The following is a 13,474-nucleotide window of genomic DNA, read 5'->3' on the forward strand; positions in this document are numbered from 1 at the left end:
AGGGAGCAAAGACAGCTGTTAATATCCAAGCTGGATAGAACATGAAGAAACAGAAGAGTAACCATTACAAACAGAGTCTAGTGTGGAATATAGAGCCCAGGAAGCAAATATAAGCAAATGGAAAAATTACTTACCATGAGACAGATGTCTTAAGGCAAAAAAAAAAGAAAAAAAAAAAAAGATAGCAGAAAACGATAAGGCTGCTTTGGATAGAAAATCAATTTAAGCAGAAAAAAACCACATTTTAAGTCTCTTTTCTGCTTCTGTATTGCAAGGAGATAATCCACAGCAGTCAAAGTTCTTTCAAAGCAATTTAACAGCAATGATACCAGGTGCTAAGTGAGACACATTTTAAAGAGACTGCTTTATCTCACAATACCACATGAACATGGAACAGATTAACTGATCAGAAAAGCTTTTGATTTGAGCAGACACTGTAATTTTAAGTAGAGAACAGGCTTAGTTAGAGAATTCAAATATTTAGGAACACATTACTTTGTTAAAGGAGAACCAAGGACGTCTGATTTCTTGTTTCTGACTTCTGGGTCCTTACCTGGCCTGTTTGTGGCAGCCATAATGAAAACCTGCTGCCGATTCTCCAGCCCATCCATCTCGGTGAGGAGCTGGTTCACTACCCGCACACTGGCTCCTGACTTTGGAAGGAGAAATTTGTCAACAAAATCAAAGGAACACTGGGAATGTGAATATTTCAAGGTAAAAGAAACAAAAGATCTACTAACTCCCTGCACTGAAATATTACTCCAAGAAAAAATTTATTTTTCACACTTCCAATGTAGCTCCATTGCCAAGTCCTTCTCTCATACTCTTAGTATATCTGCATCCCAAATTCATGCTATCTACACACTTCCCAAATATTTTTACACGTGTCAAACCTTTTCTTGCCCATCAAAACTAAAGGACTCACTTGAAGGAGTACATACAAATATTTTTACTAGCTGCTTTGATATCTACCTCAACAGGACAAAATTTCTCAATATTCAGTTTTTTGAAGGAAAAGAGTTCTTAAATATTGAAACCTCTGAAACAAAATTTTAAGCAGGTGAGCTACTGAGAGGTAAATAGCAATTCCATAGTAGTGACATCCTATAACCAAACTTAGTAACTTAACCTGAATTTCTCTGGATATTTTTTTATATATGCATACAAAAAAAGTATTAAGCTTTATAAAACTTGACCAATATATTTCACTCAAATAAAAGTTTAGTGAATTGCTTTTCTTGGGAGATATCCTTCTGGGAAATTCTGTTGCCTGCAATGTCCCAAAAGCTGTAACTGAGAGGATTGATTTGTGGAGATATCCCAAGGCAGACTCACTTCACGGTCAGACCTCCGAGGGCACAAAGCATCAACTTCATCAAAGAATATAACACAGGGGGCAGAATTCCTGGCACGCTGGAACACCTGACGGACAGCACGCTCACTTTCACCCACATACTGAAACAATATGAGACACAGCATTGAAACTATGTAAGACACGAAGGTTTTGCAGTAGTTTTAAACACTATTTAAGGCACTTTGCAAGGAAGAAATCCAACCCAGTAATCTGCTTTTTTTCAGACAAGTCTCTTATCTCTGTTTCTTTACTGATCATGATTTACAGGGGAACTGTCACTAGCTGACTTTTGACAATTTGCAGTACATTCAGAGTTTAAAAGAATTCCTTTTTTCTGGACAAGAACTCTAACTTGCCATAATTTTGGTGATGAGAATTAACAAATACAGTCTTAGTTAAGGACCCTGTTGTTCAGCTGTTCCTAAACAAACCCAGTGAGCAATATGAACACAATGAACATCTGAAGTTCATGGAGTTGTTGCCTGAAGACAGGCTTGGTGGTAGGGAACTGAAAAGTCAGCCAGAATTTCACTCTGAATGTTGAATTGTAGGAACAGGGGCTGTGAAGCTGTAAATTGAAAAACTTAGTTTTTTCCAAACAAATATGTTTTGATACAATTTATATGTTAACACAGTCTCTGAACCACAGCCAACCATTTTCTCTGTATTTCACATGGAAGTTGGGCTCCTCATTAACTTAAGTGTTCTATTTCCTATCTGTATCAATACTTGAAGTAGGCATATAAAAAAATGTTTGGGAAGAGATAAAATCCAGTATGTGGGTTTCAGCTTCCACATTACTGATAATGGCCCCACTACATGGGAGCTGCAGCCACCTTGCTCAGCTCAACACATTCTCTTGACTCTGAAAGGGACTGAAGTTACATCACAGCACCTCTAAGTCCAGTGCTTCGAAAATTTGAACTACAGCACTTTTATCTGTTGACATTTAAAATCTCCATGCTACAGAAAAGCAGTGATGTATGTAGCTGGTCATTTACAAATCCTACTTCGAGTCAAGAAGGGTTACATGCCACATAATTTAAACTAAAATAAATATTTAAGATACACAGGTGATTTTTTTCTTCCCACATGAACAACTTCACTGCTAAAAACTTTAAGGAGAGGTTAAATAAGGCAACTCCAGCTGCACCAGTACCAGTTGTGTAATTATCAGGAATTTTGCCTGCCCCACATTTTGGACAAGAATTCCATACATAACAAAAGCCCCATGATTAGCACGTACCATATTTAGCAGCTCAGGACCTTTCACAGATATGAAGTTCAGTCCAGACTCGTTTGCCACGGCCTGTAAAAAAGGCAAAGACAGATAGATGAAGATATATAAAACACACGTTTATCATGTCTGCTTGGGTTCTGTCCATGGAGTAATAAAAGTAATAAACAAATATAAGGGGAAGAACATACAGATAGCAACTGTTTGCAAAATATAGAAAACAGTACAAACTATAATTATATGTAATTAAGAGTGGGAGGGGAGTGGGGAATTTAGCAATGTATTCTCTCTCCCTGATGAGGGAGCTCCAGATTCACACCCAACCCCCCCACACCAGCTGCAGAATATCCAGTAACTATGGGACTTAAAGATATATTCAACACCCTAAGAGCACCTGAAGACAAAATGAGAAACAATCTGAAATTTGCATGATTATCTGCATTTACACGGAGATGTGGCAAGAACTGAAATGCTCAAGAAGCACAACAGAAAGAACTATTTTCACTAAGAGCTGCAGAGTACTCCCAAATACATAATTTAGTTATAGTAAAATATTCCAAACAGAGTTTCTTCTCATCTTTGCTATTTCTTCCTTAATCAAGCTCATTCCTTCAGGTTTTGCAGGAATTCCCCCTCCATTCAAGTAAAGTTATAACTTTCTGCAAGAAAAATCAAATCACTTCAGCACAAAGGCCTAAATTTAGATTTCTGATGAAATGTGGTGCAAAAGGCCAACTTCTTGCACTATGATCCAGACTCATCCTACAAAAACATCCATTTCAAGAGGATTCTCCAGTATTTTTAATGATGTTTAGAAAATGCATTACCTTAGCTAACAGTGTTTTGCCACACCCTGGAGGCCCTGCAAGCAGGACACCAGCTGGAGTAGTCAGGCCCAGAGCTTTAAACTGCTCCGGGTTTCGCACAGGTGCCTAAAAAAAATTATCATTGTTATTTCTGGAATAAAGAAAACAAGAAACTTTTCATTTTAGTTACAACTGGATGAAAAATCATTCATAGCAAGTTCTTTATCCAATTTTTTATAGACTAAAAGAATAAAAATTTGATCAGCAACTTAATATCTTGCACTGATAATTACCCCTGAATGGGAGAAATATCCTTATTCAGAGGCAAAGATTTTATTTACCAAAGTTACCTAAAGGTGTTAATGTTCAAGATTGCTAAGCTTCCAGCTAAGTAGTCCCCAATTCTTCGTGTGGTAGTTGCATAACCAAGGTTATTGGTACACAACTTCTAGAATACTTAAAGATTGAGCAATACAAACACACTGAAAGCATGAATATGAAAAGCAAAATATTAAATACAAACACCAGACTTCAAACAAATTCTGAAGTAAATTATACAAGCGTGACTGCTTTAAATAAAGATATTGCAAAATAGCCCTATACCTTAAATAAATATTGAAAACCAACAGGTTTTTTTCCTGCACAGGGGGGAGTGCAAAAGCCCTTTGGAAGTGAGGTTAGGACATACCAATATTGCCATGGTCAGCTCCTCCCGAACATCTTCCAGGGCTCCGATGTCTGCCCATGTCACATCAGGGATTGTGACAAAGCCTTCTCTCTTGGCAGAGGGCTGCACTGATGACAGTGCAACAATAAAATCATTCATCTCAATGCACAGCTTCTGCAGCTGCTCCTCAGGCAAGGGGGCTTGCTCCTTCAGCAAATCCAAAAGTCTCTGCAATTCATCCTTAACGTACATGGAAAGGGAGGGAAAAAGATTATGCAACTGGGTTAGATTTCCAGAACCATTTTTAGGGCTTTTTCAAAGCCATACTTCAACTATCAATCACATTATTATATATAATGCACATAAAATATGCAAATTACTATAAATGATAAAAATGTTTCCGGGAAGCTCTGTATACATTTAACAGGTCTGAAGGCACTGAGCTGAGCCTAAAAGATGCTACAGAAAATGAGCTAGCACATGTATTTTGCCTTCCAATTCTTCCTACTGCTTCTCCCACATTGACTAGGAAAAGTTATTTCCATGATGAGATTTCCAAAATATGTATTATTTATATGTATTAATTCTACTTTTAACAAGCAACTGCTTTCAGGAATAAGTGAAAACTGCTGGACAGCATAATTCCAACAATTTACAGAGTATTCAGTTCTGTATAAACTGTTAAAACTCTGAACACACTTCTAGAACATTCACTTTGATTTAACACCTATCTAATTTCAAGACAACTCATTTCCTCAGCCTGGTTAGACCTGGGTTCTGCAATCAGGCCCTGCAAAAATTTGGGCAAACAGGACAGAGATGCCGGGTAATGCTTTTCTGCACTGCCCCATGTTGCAGACCACAGCGACCAAGGGAGGTACATTCCAATTTCTCCAATCAGTTCCATACTGGGAACTGAGAACACATTCCACCAAAGAACTTTAGATCTTCACAACATAAATGCATTCCCATTCTAATACAAAAGGCAGCAGCAAAGCAAACTGGTACTGCACTACAAGTAAAACTGTATCAGGATTTTCATTATAAAATAGAGGGGAAAATAAAGTAAAAACTCTGTTAAGTTTCAATGTTTTTCCTACAGGCGTAGAAAGAAAAAGTATCAATTCCTATCAAATTCATACAGGATAGTTCTACAGCTGATCCAAAGAAATACAAGTGCTTTGAATGCCTGATATTCCTTTTAGGTCCTCCCTCCTCCTCTTAACAGAGCCATTGAGAGAACCTCTGAAATAGCCAGGACCACTGGGTTTGTTTACTCTAATTGTGTGAATGATTTTTAAAGGTTTTGTATGTTTATTTTCCCATTATAAACATAATACAAGGGTTTTAATGACAATACCCTGTATTAGACTATGTCAACCTCCTGCCAGCTATCAAAACATGGCTTTGTTAGGATTAGACTTCCTCATTCTCAATGACCCCTTTGATCATGGTGATGTTGATAAAAGCTGCAACTACCTGCCCCTCCCCACTTTTTTCTGGCTACAGCAGGCCCCAGGAAGCACTGGGAGGTATAAGCACTATGCTTATGTTACACTAATACAAAGGCTTACTACAGCTTTTTATACTGATTCTTGTCATCACAGCAACACTGCTCTTTGACAGCCCTCCTGAAAACAGAACCCGAGCACAATGTGCATTTAGGCCTGCTTATCTCCAGACAAATCTTTAGGAGGCCTGCACATAATGAAGGCATATACAGACTCTGAATTTTGAGAAGTAGGACCAAGGATTTCTATATAAAGTTGTTCTGCTTCACTAACCTTCATGTTACTTAGACCAGAGTAATTCTGGCACTTGAAATACTAATTTCTGCAACAAAGATCCGCTCGTGCTGCATTTTCACAGCTCCTCTCTTACTCAAACCTGCTACAGGTACTAGACACATGTGATTTACTTGAAGTCATCACATAGCTGGAAGGCAAACAAAGGCTGCATAAATACTTCTAGACTGGTTTACTGTAACTCTACCAGGTCAGGGAAGAGCCCTAGGCATCATCACAGACATATCACTGAGGGCACAGCAAACAGGTGGTGCAAAATACTCAGTTCAAGTCTGATACTTATAAAATTCTGTTACAGTCAATACACTTTTGACGAGAGGTACAGCCACTCTTTGAAACTCTGCTCTGTTAGAAGACAAAACAACACAACACAAAACAAAAAATCCCAGGGAAAAAACACACCTTGTATAAAAACATGAACATAATTTTTAGGAGGACTGGGGTTTGGGATCTACTTTTCCAGGCCCACTATATGGATCATTAGCAGTTATGCTCCTGCCTTACAAGCTGCCATTTCTACATCTAAATTTAATATTAGGTTGGCTATGGATGTTTGATAATTTATGAGTAATGACTTTCCTAACTGCAAAGTGGCTCAACTCTTCAGATGTTAAAAACACACGCTTCAAGGAACACATACCTTAGGTGGAAGTTGTGGTTGGTTGGTGCCCTCTTCCTCCAGGATGTCTGCTCCTACCCCTGGGCTTCCTTCAGCTGTGCTCCCCCCAGGTGTGTGGTGCTCCCCAGATGTTATCAGGACCCTGTTGACTGTGCCCATGGCTGCCTCACGGCACAGGGCCATCAGATCAGCCCCCACATAGCCCGGAGTCAGCCGTGCCAAATGACGGAACTCAAACGACTCCGGGAGCTTCAGTTTGCGACACAAAGTCTGAAGAATTCTAATCAAGTACGGGAAGAAAAAAAAAAAGAAAATATAAACTGGAGAAAAAGCTGTTCGTTTTTTTTTCTTCACATGAAAACAAACAGCATTTAATGTCTCTTTCAGTCCACATGAACTGAAATAGCACAGTGGGAAATTTTTGCTCAAGTAGGAAGTAACCACCACTGAAACCCACAGAACTGTGCTATAAACTTCCTGTCACTTCTTAAACAAAACCCAACAGCCCCAACCAGGCATTGCTAATCAGTAGTTTTGACGACTTAAGAATTACAGGTCACCTTTCCACTCCAATATTAAAATCTGACAGGGTAAATCTCAGTGTACCACGGAGATGCACACAAGTTATCCTCTGATAAATTTAACCTTGTACTCCTAACAACCTAAGGCTGCAATATCTGTTCCATGCCACTTTTTAGAAATTTATTTATTGAAGAATATTTACAACAAGCTGTTCTGCAAGAAGCAAATGAAATCAGACTGTGTGAGAAGCTCTGGTTTAATCTTCAGTATCTTTACCTGACCACAGAAAGAAGAATACAAGAATACAACAGCAAAATATAACTTCATTGGGAAAACATTTTTAAAAGGCAGCACAAACCAAAGAAGTCCAGATCAGTAACATATTCCTAATTCCTATAAAAACTAGTTCAAATTATTTCTAGCTCAAATAACGTAACTATAGAAAAGTTATGAAAAACCCAAGTGATTAAACTCTTCAAAACTCTAAAGTTGTATATATTTCATCTTTTTCCCTCCCCACTAGCAAGTTCTGTCATCTCTTTTCAATCTTTATTAGGGATAACAGCCTGTTTCTCAAGATTTTTTAACCTGTCTGACAAGAGCTGCAGTTAATCGATTGAGTTGAAGTGTAAACAGTTCAGGACTACACATGGCTCATTCTGAATTTGCACAAGAAAATACTTTACAGGTAAAGCAAGATCTCCAGGTACACTTTCTTATCTCACTCCACCCCTTAAGGCTGCAGAACCACAAATCAGCAGTTCAAATCTTGCCTTCAGCAAGACTCACCCTGTAAATCAGCACACTTTGAGGACTTATAAGATCTATGCAACCCTTTCATTTTAAAATAAAGGAACAAATCAACACCACCATGCTCTCCAAAAAAAAACAAAACAGAAAGCAGGAGGAGGGAAGAATTTAAAAAGAAAATCATCAGTCCCTGGAAACCTACACCTCCAGGAACAAAAATACAAACAAACAACACCATGAATGCCTGTGACTCCACTCAAACCTGTGAATGATCTCTACACACCACGATGGCTCTGCCATCCACAACTCCTCTCCATGCTATTTTTGGGAATATCAGCATTTTACCATGCTCCTAGGAACTATCAGAGAATCACAATCTCCTCAGATACCCATTAGTTCTGCCTCTAACCACCTGCATGTCTTGCCCACAGCCAAGAGGAACGCAGTTAGTACAGGGCAGTAAATCTGGAGGAAAAAGAAAGGGAAGAGAAAAAAAAAAAAAAAAAATAACCCAGTGGGAATAAAGGCCTGAGTGCTGACAACACAAAGTGGGCAATACTGCAGGCCACTGTGTTTGCCTCTTCAACCTGAAAATATTATTATTTGAAACCAAGAAACTTATCCTTTAACCTTTCTTTCCTTTCCATAACAAGATAAGCTGTAAATTTTTCAGACTTCCCTTCCTGTGTTTTTTGCTGTTGAGAAAATGTGTAGCAGTTCCTTTTTAATTAAAGATGCAAAAATGGATTTATTTCTTTTAACTTAGTCTGATAGTCATAGATCTTTGGAGTAAAAAAGGACAGTTACACAACATAGGATGACTGCATCTCAGCTTAATGCCTGGACTGGTGTATTTCCATGAGGAAAGGAATGGAAGAATCCAGGCCTGCTGCTTACGGTACAAACAGGCTTTACGTAATTTACATTCCTAATTTAATAACTACATTGGAAGCACCAAAGACAGAATGTTAACTTCCTGAACATGAGGAAAGACACGTTATGTCTTAAATAATAAAAAAATTAATAAAAAAATTACATCATCTGTACTGTTAAGGCACTAGGAAAGTTATTAACATAACGTTAAAAGGAGATCTGCACATAAGAATGGAAATTACTCCACATGTAGGCAGAGCTACCAAGATAGGTGCTCACTTAATGTCTTCTGCAACTTTTCAGTGTGTGCTGACCCACAGGTGTGTACATGTACAAACAGAACTAAGCACACCAAAGTACTTTTCCTTAATTTGTAAGTCAACTTGCACATTATTTTCTTATTTGTCAATGTATCAAAAAGAAAGTTTAACTTCACAACACATACTTCTCTCTTGCCCCTTCATCTGGGATCCCTAAACAAATTTCTCTGTCAAATCTCCCAGCTCTCCTCAGTGCAGGGTCCAGGGAGTCAGGTCTGTTTGTCGCTCCAATAACAAGGACCTGGGTAGTGGCAGCCACATTATTCAGGTCTACGGGAAATAAGGAAGGAAGTCAGTACACATATTCACTGTCCAAACTTTGTTCCCATATCTGTGGGACTCTGTTTCTGCAGCACATTATAGTAGTCAGCAGAGATAAACTACTCAGTCCGACTGAACTGCTGTTCGTCTCTGTCTCTACTACCTAAAACTTGAATTTTGCACAATCAAGCAAAAATTTTAAAATTAACAGATTAATTAATTATTAATAAATTTAACAGATTCCCCATTATTTCTGTTTCTACAACAGACAGGCTTATATAATGCTGTACAGACCACTGTCAAAATATTGTAGTAACACCCCTTCAAATTTATTATGGTCTTCCCACCATTGCCCAGGCAAACTGAGTCAAAATAAGAAAAATTATTGCCACTATCTCCTCTAAAGTAAGTACAAGCCACTACTGAAAGGAAGCAGACAGTGAGCCTGATAATTATAATCTGTTTTTAGCACAGCTGTTCCTGAAACTCACCATCCATACAAGTGAGGAACTGAGCTACAATCCTCCGCTCCATGTCCTTGGATGCGACTTCTCTCTTTGGGGTGATCGCATCGATCTCGTCAATGAAAAGGACACAGGGAGCACTGGACTAAGGAACAGGGAAGATTCATAATTACAAAATCACACTGACAGAGTGTATTACAAGAAAGAGATGTTTCAGGTTTTCTGATCTCTAACTCTTACTGTAAATCTGCTGTACAATCAAGTCCTGGAATAATTCTGCTGTTCTTGCTGACAATCTGGAGAGCAAACAGACTATGAAACTTCACTGATCTGAAGCTATGGAATGATTAAGGCATGAGATATTAAATTTTAGACAGTCTCCAAACAGTGTCTAAATTTAAATATACCTCTGTGTTGCCTTATGTTTTCTCTAAATATTTCATTGTGACTGCCTGCTGAAGTCCATAAACGACAAGCACACAAGAAAGGTCTGGTTAGGTTTATTGTTTGTTTTGTTAGTGACATTAGAGCTGTGGAATTTCAAGAGTAGAATTATTGCCACACAGAATGAAACAAAAGGAGCAGTAGGTGGTCATGGAACTTCAAGACTACTACAGAGCCCGACCACATTCAAAGAGTAAAAATGAGCAGTAAGAAACTCACAAAAGTGTTCTAAACTTCCATGAACTTCATTAAAATCCAATAATAATACGGATCAATAATTAGTGTAACTAATATAACGGTGCTTAGCTGATGTAAGATCATCAATATTCCCGAAAAGCACAAGTTGTGCAAAGGGATACTTAAGGAAAACAGCGGAGTCTTGCTCCAAAGAAGCCCCAGGTAAAAAGCCGGCGGCTCCCCAGCAGCACTGGGTGCTCCCAGCTCCGGCTGCGCCATCTCGTGGTCATCCCCTTCCGCTGGGACCGAGGGGAAAGGCCGGGCACATCCCACGGCACACAAATCATGAGTAATCTTTATTACCGGCTTTCCCCCTGCACAAAAACTGCTGCGGAAACTACCTAAGGGAATGTAGGAGACTATCAGAAAGGCAAGAGATTTTATGTATTTTATTACGTATTTTATGCAAAAGATGTTATTTCTGTAACAGTAATTTACAGCAACCTCCCCTTGATCACTACACATACAAAACATGCATAATTTCTAAAAACTCCTTGTCATAACCTATGTAATTTTATTTTAAACAACTTCTTAATAAGGCTCTCTAAAAATTAAAATTTAGTATGAACAGGAAACATAACAAACAGCTTTGCAAACAACCTTTTTGCCCTGTTTAGGGGCATACTTTAAGTACCTACAAACAGTTTAGGGGGAGAATAGAAAAATGAAATAAAGTCAGAAAACCAGAACATTCTCAGGTCAGGAACAGAAGACCGGCCTCATGAAATAAAACATCAGCCTCATACTAAAAACCAGAAACATCTGCATTTCTTAAAATTATCTCAACCTGTCTTGTTCTCTTTGCTTCCTACTACATCCAGAAGTCACACCAAAGCAAGACTCCAACTTTAACTTTTCTCCTGCTCTTATCATGTTTGTTCCAAATTTCCTGCTTTCTGCCTAGACTGCCACAGCCTAAAATCTCTCAATTCACTCAAATTCCATGCCATACAAAACTAGTAAAAACCCGTTGTCACAAAAAAGCACAATGAATGGCTCTTAATATTTTTTTTTTTTTTACATATCAAGCCGAGCAGATCCAAATATGTAAATAATTTATGTTGCTCTCTTTACATTGCTATGATGAACCATCTTTTGTCAAGGCTTCAGAATAGTAAGCTTTGTGTTCTGTGAGATGATGACAGTACAATGGAATTCTGGTCACAGAAGGGGGGACAAGTCATGTGTGTAGCAGGATAAAGATTCACTCACATTTAATTCAAACCACAGCAATGGTATGGATCTTTATAAAGAAAAAGACAAACAATTCACAGAGCTATTTTCAGTGGGCGTCTTACCACAGCCTGCTCGAACAGTTCTCTCAGTTTCTGCTCAGATTCCCCTGACACTCCAGACACAATCTCTGTTGCTGCCACCTTCAGCATTGGGAGCTCCAGCTCCTGGAGGAAACAAGGAATATTTTATGATATATCCAGAGGTTAGAAACGCTGGCTGTCCTTGAGGACAAACATTTTTCAGTATGACATCTTTTAAACCTACAAATTACATACTCAAGACTAAATCTTTAGGAATTGGTAAAAAAGATAAGGAGCATCCTCCAACTTAAAATGGGTAACAAAGCATTGCTTAGCAGTGTGGAAGGTATTCCCCAGCAGGTTTGGTTCCCAGAGTCCTGTTCCAGAAATATCTGTGCAGGATTGTACAGTAAGATATTTGCAAACCTCACACTCGAAGTTTTCTGCTATATCACAACTGCAATTTTAATAAACTGTAGCACAGTAGTGCTACAGGTTGTTGCAGCCTATTCCAAGGTCTTGGAAATACATATAAAAGAAAACTATCCCTAATTTAATATATAAAAGAAAATGAACCCTAAGTTATGCAACTCAAGGCTACCAAGGACTCTATGGTGCCCAAAGAAAGTAATTTGCCTAAAAGAGCACTACTGAAAATCTCTCATTTAAAAAAAAAATTTAAGAAGCAGTCATTAAATTTATTTAATCTCCAAGTTTTTCACTTGTGACATGTTTATTTCCTCAAATGTAGTACCTTTCCAGCGCACAGATACTTACTGAAGCATTAAATATCATCAAATTATTCAAAGGGCTCTATTTTACAATAAGAAAGATATTCTAATATTACAAAGAAAACATCTAAATCTTCTTAATTAAAACATCTGAAACAATGTCAGAAGCGTGTAACCAGCATTTCAGGAATAAATATCTCTTATTTATCTGCACTACAAAAGTCAGTAATTTATGTGCATCTAACTTTAAGGTTATAATCAGTAATATTTAAAGAGCAACTGTATTAAAGAAAAAGAAATGTCCACAGTTATCACTGAGAGCCCTTTAAAGTCCTTAGATTTATATCCAAAACAGAACAGTAGCACAGTAGCTTCAATTTCACCCCAAACTATTATGACCAGTAGTGTCATATGCTCTGAAAACATTAGTATGACACAGGCAAGGCAAGATCCAGTTCATAAATCAGCTGTTTAATAACCAACAGAATCAATGTAATGCCTCATAAAAGGTGGTAAGGTTGAGCCTAGATCAGAAACAGTATGGTAAATTTAACCAAAATTATCTTTCATTTATACCCTTCTTAAAACACCTGTGCCTGTATTGCTCTGTTCTGGGAATGTCTCAAAACAGTTAAATTACAGATAAAACCTTGTCAATGTGACTCTATGTATGAGGTTCTATCAAGCAAAGATTCAGACGGAATACAAACAAAGGAAGTAAAGATTAACATTTCAGACTATCATAGGATGGTTAAAATGAAAAACTCTAGTCTCTTCTGACAGAATATTATTCTCTGTCCCTCTAAAAGTAACTCAGAAAAGGAAGAAGCTGTAAATGTGAAGCCATCTCACCCCAGCAATTGCCTGTGCCAGCAGTGTCTTCCCACATCCTGGTGGCCCATGCAAAAGAAAGCCCCGAGGTGGAACCACTCCTAAGTGGGTGTAGACCTCAGGATGACGGATGTGAAGGAGCATCTTGCATATTTCCTGTTAAGAACAAAAGAAATCTCCATTTAAATTGAAGAAATTAGTATTTGCTATGCTTATAGACAGGGCTAAATAAAACAAGTTCTGTTGAACAATCTGAATTCAATGACTGCTTACAGAAAGATTAATTAGAGAAAAGCC

General features: G+C 38.1%; 1 protein-coding gene across 1 annotated transcript in view; it reads right to left on the reverse strand.

Moving 5' to 3' along the window:
• NVL (nuclear VCP like) overlaps positions 1–13,474 on the reverse strand; it is a 38,345-nt gene that overhangs the window by 18,464 nt on the left and 6,407 nt on the right. The window contains exons 9-18 of the mRNA XM_031504195.2: positions 13,199–13,333; positions 11,658–11,759; positions 9,706–9,823; positions 9,079–9,223; positions 6,510–6,768; positions 4,086–4,304; positions 3,419–3,523; positions 2,601–2,663; positions 1,336–1,455; positions 554–653 (exon numbers count right to left, since the gene is read on the reverse strand). Of these exons, the coding sequence (XP_031360055.2) occupies positions 554–653; positions 1,336–1,455; positions 2,601–2,663; positions 3,419–3,523; positions 4,086–4,304; positions 6,510–6,768; positions 9,079–9,223; positions 9,706–9,823; positions 11,658–11,759; positions 13,199–13,333 (1,366 nt within the window). The remainder of the gene's footprint in view (positions 1–553; positions 654–1,335; positions 1,456–2,600; positions 2,664–3,418; positions 3,524–4,085; positions 4,305–6,509; positions 6,769–9,078; positions 9,224–9,705; positions 9,824–11,657; positions 11,760–13,198; positions 13,334–13,474) is intronic.

This window comes from Lonchura striata, chromosome 3, assembly GCF_046129695.1.
Source record: "Lonchura striata isolate bLonStr1 chromosome 3, bLonStr1.mat, whole genome shotgun sequence".
NCBI lineage: Eukaryota > Metazoa > Chordata > Aves > Passeriformes > Estrildidae > Lonchura > Lonchura striata.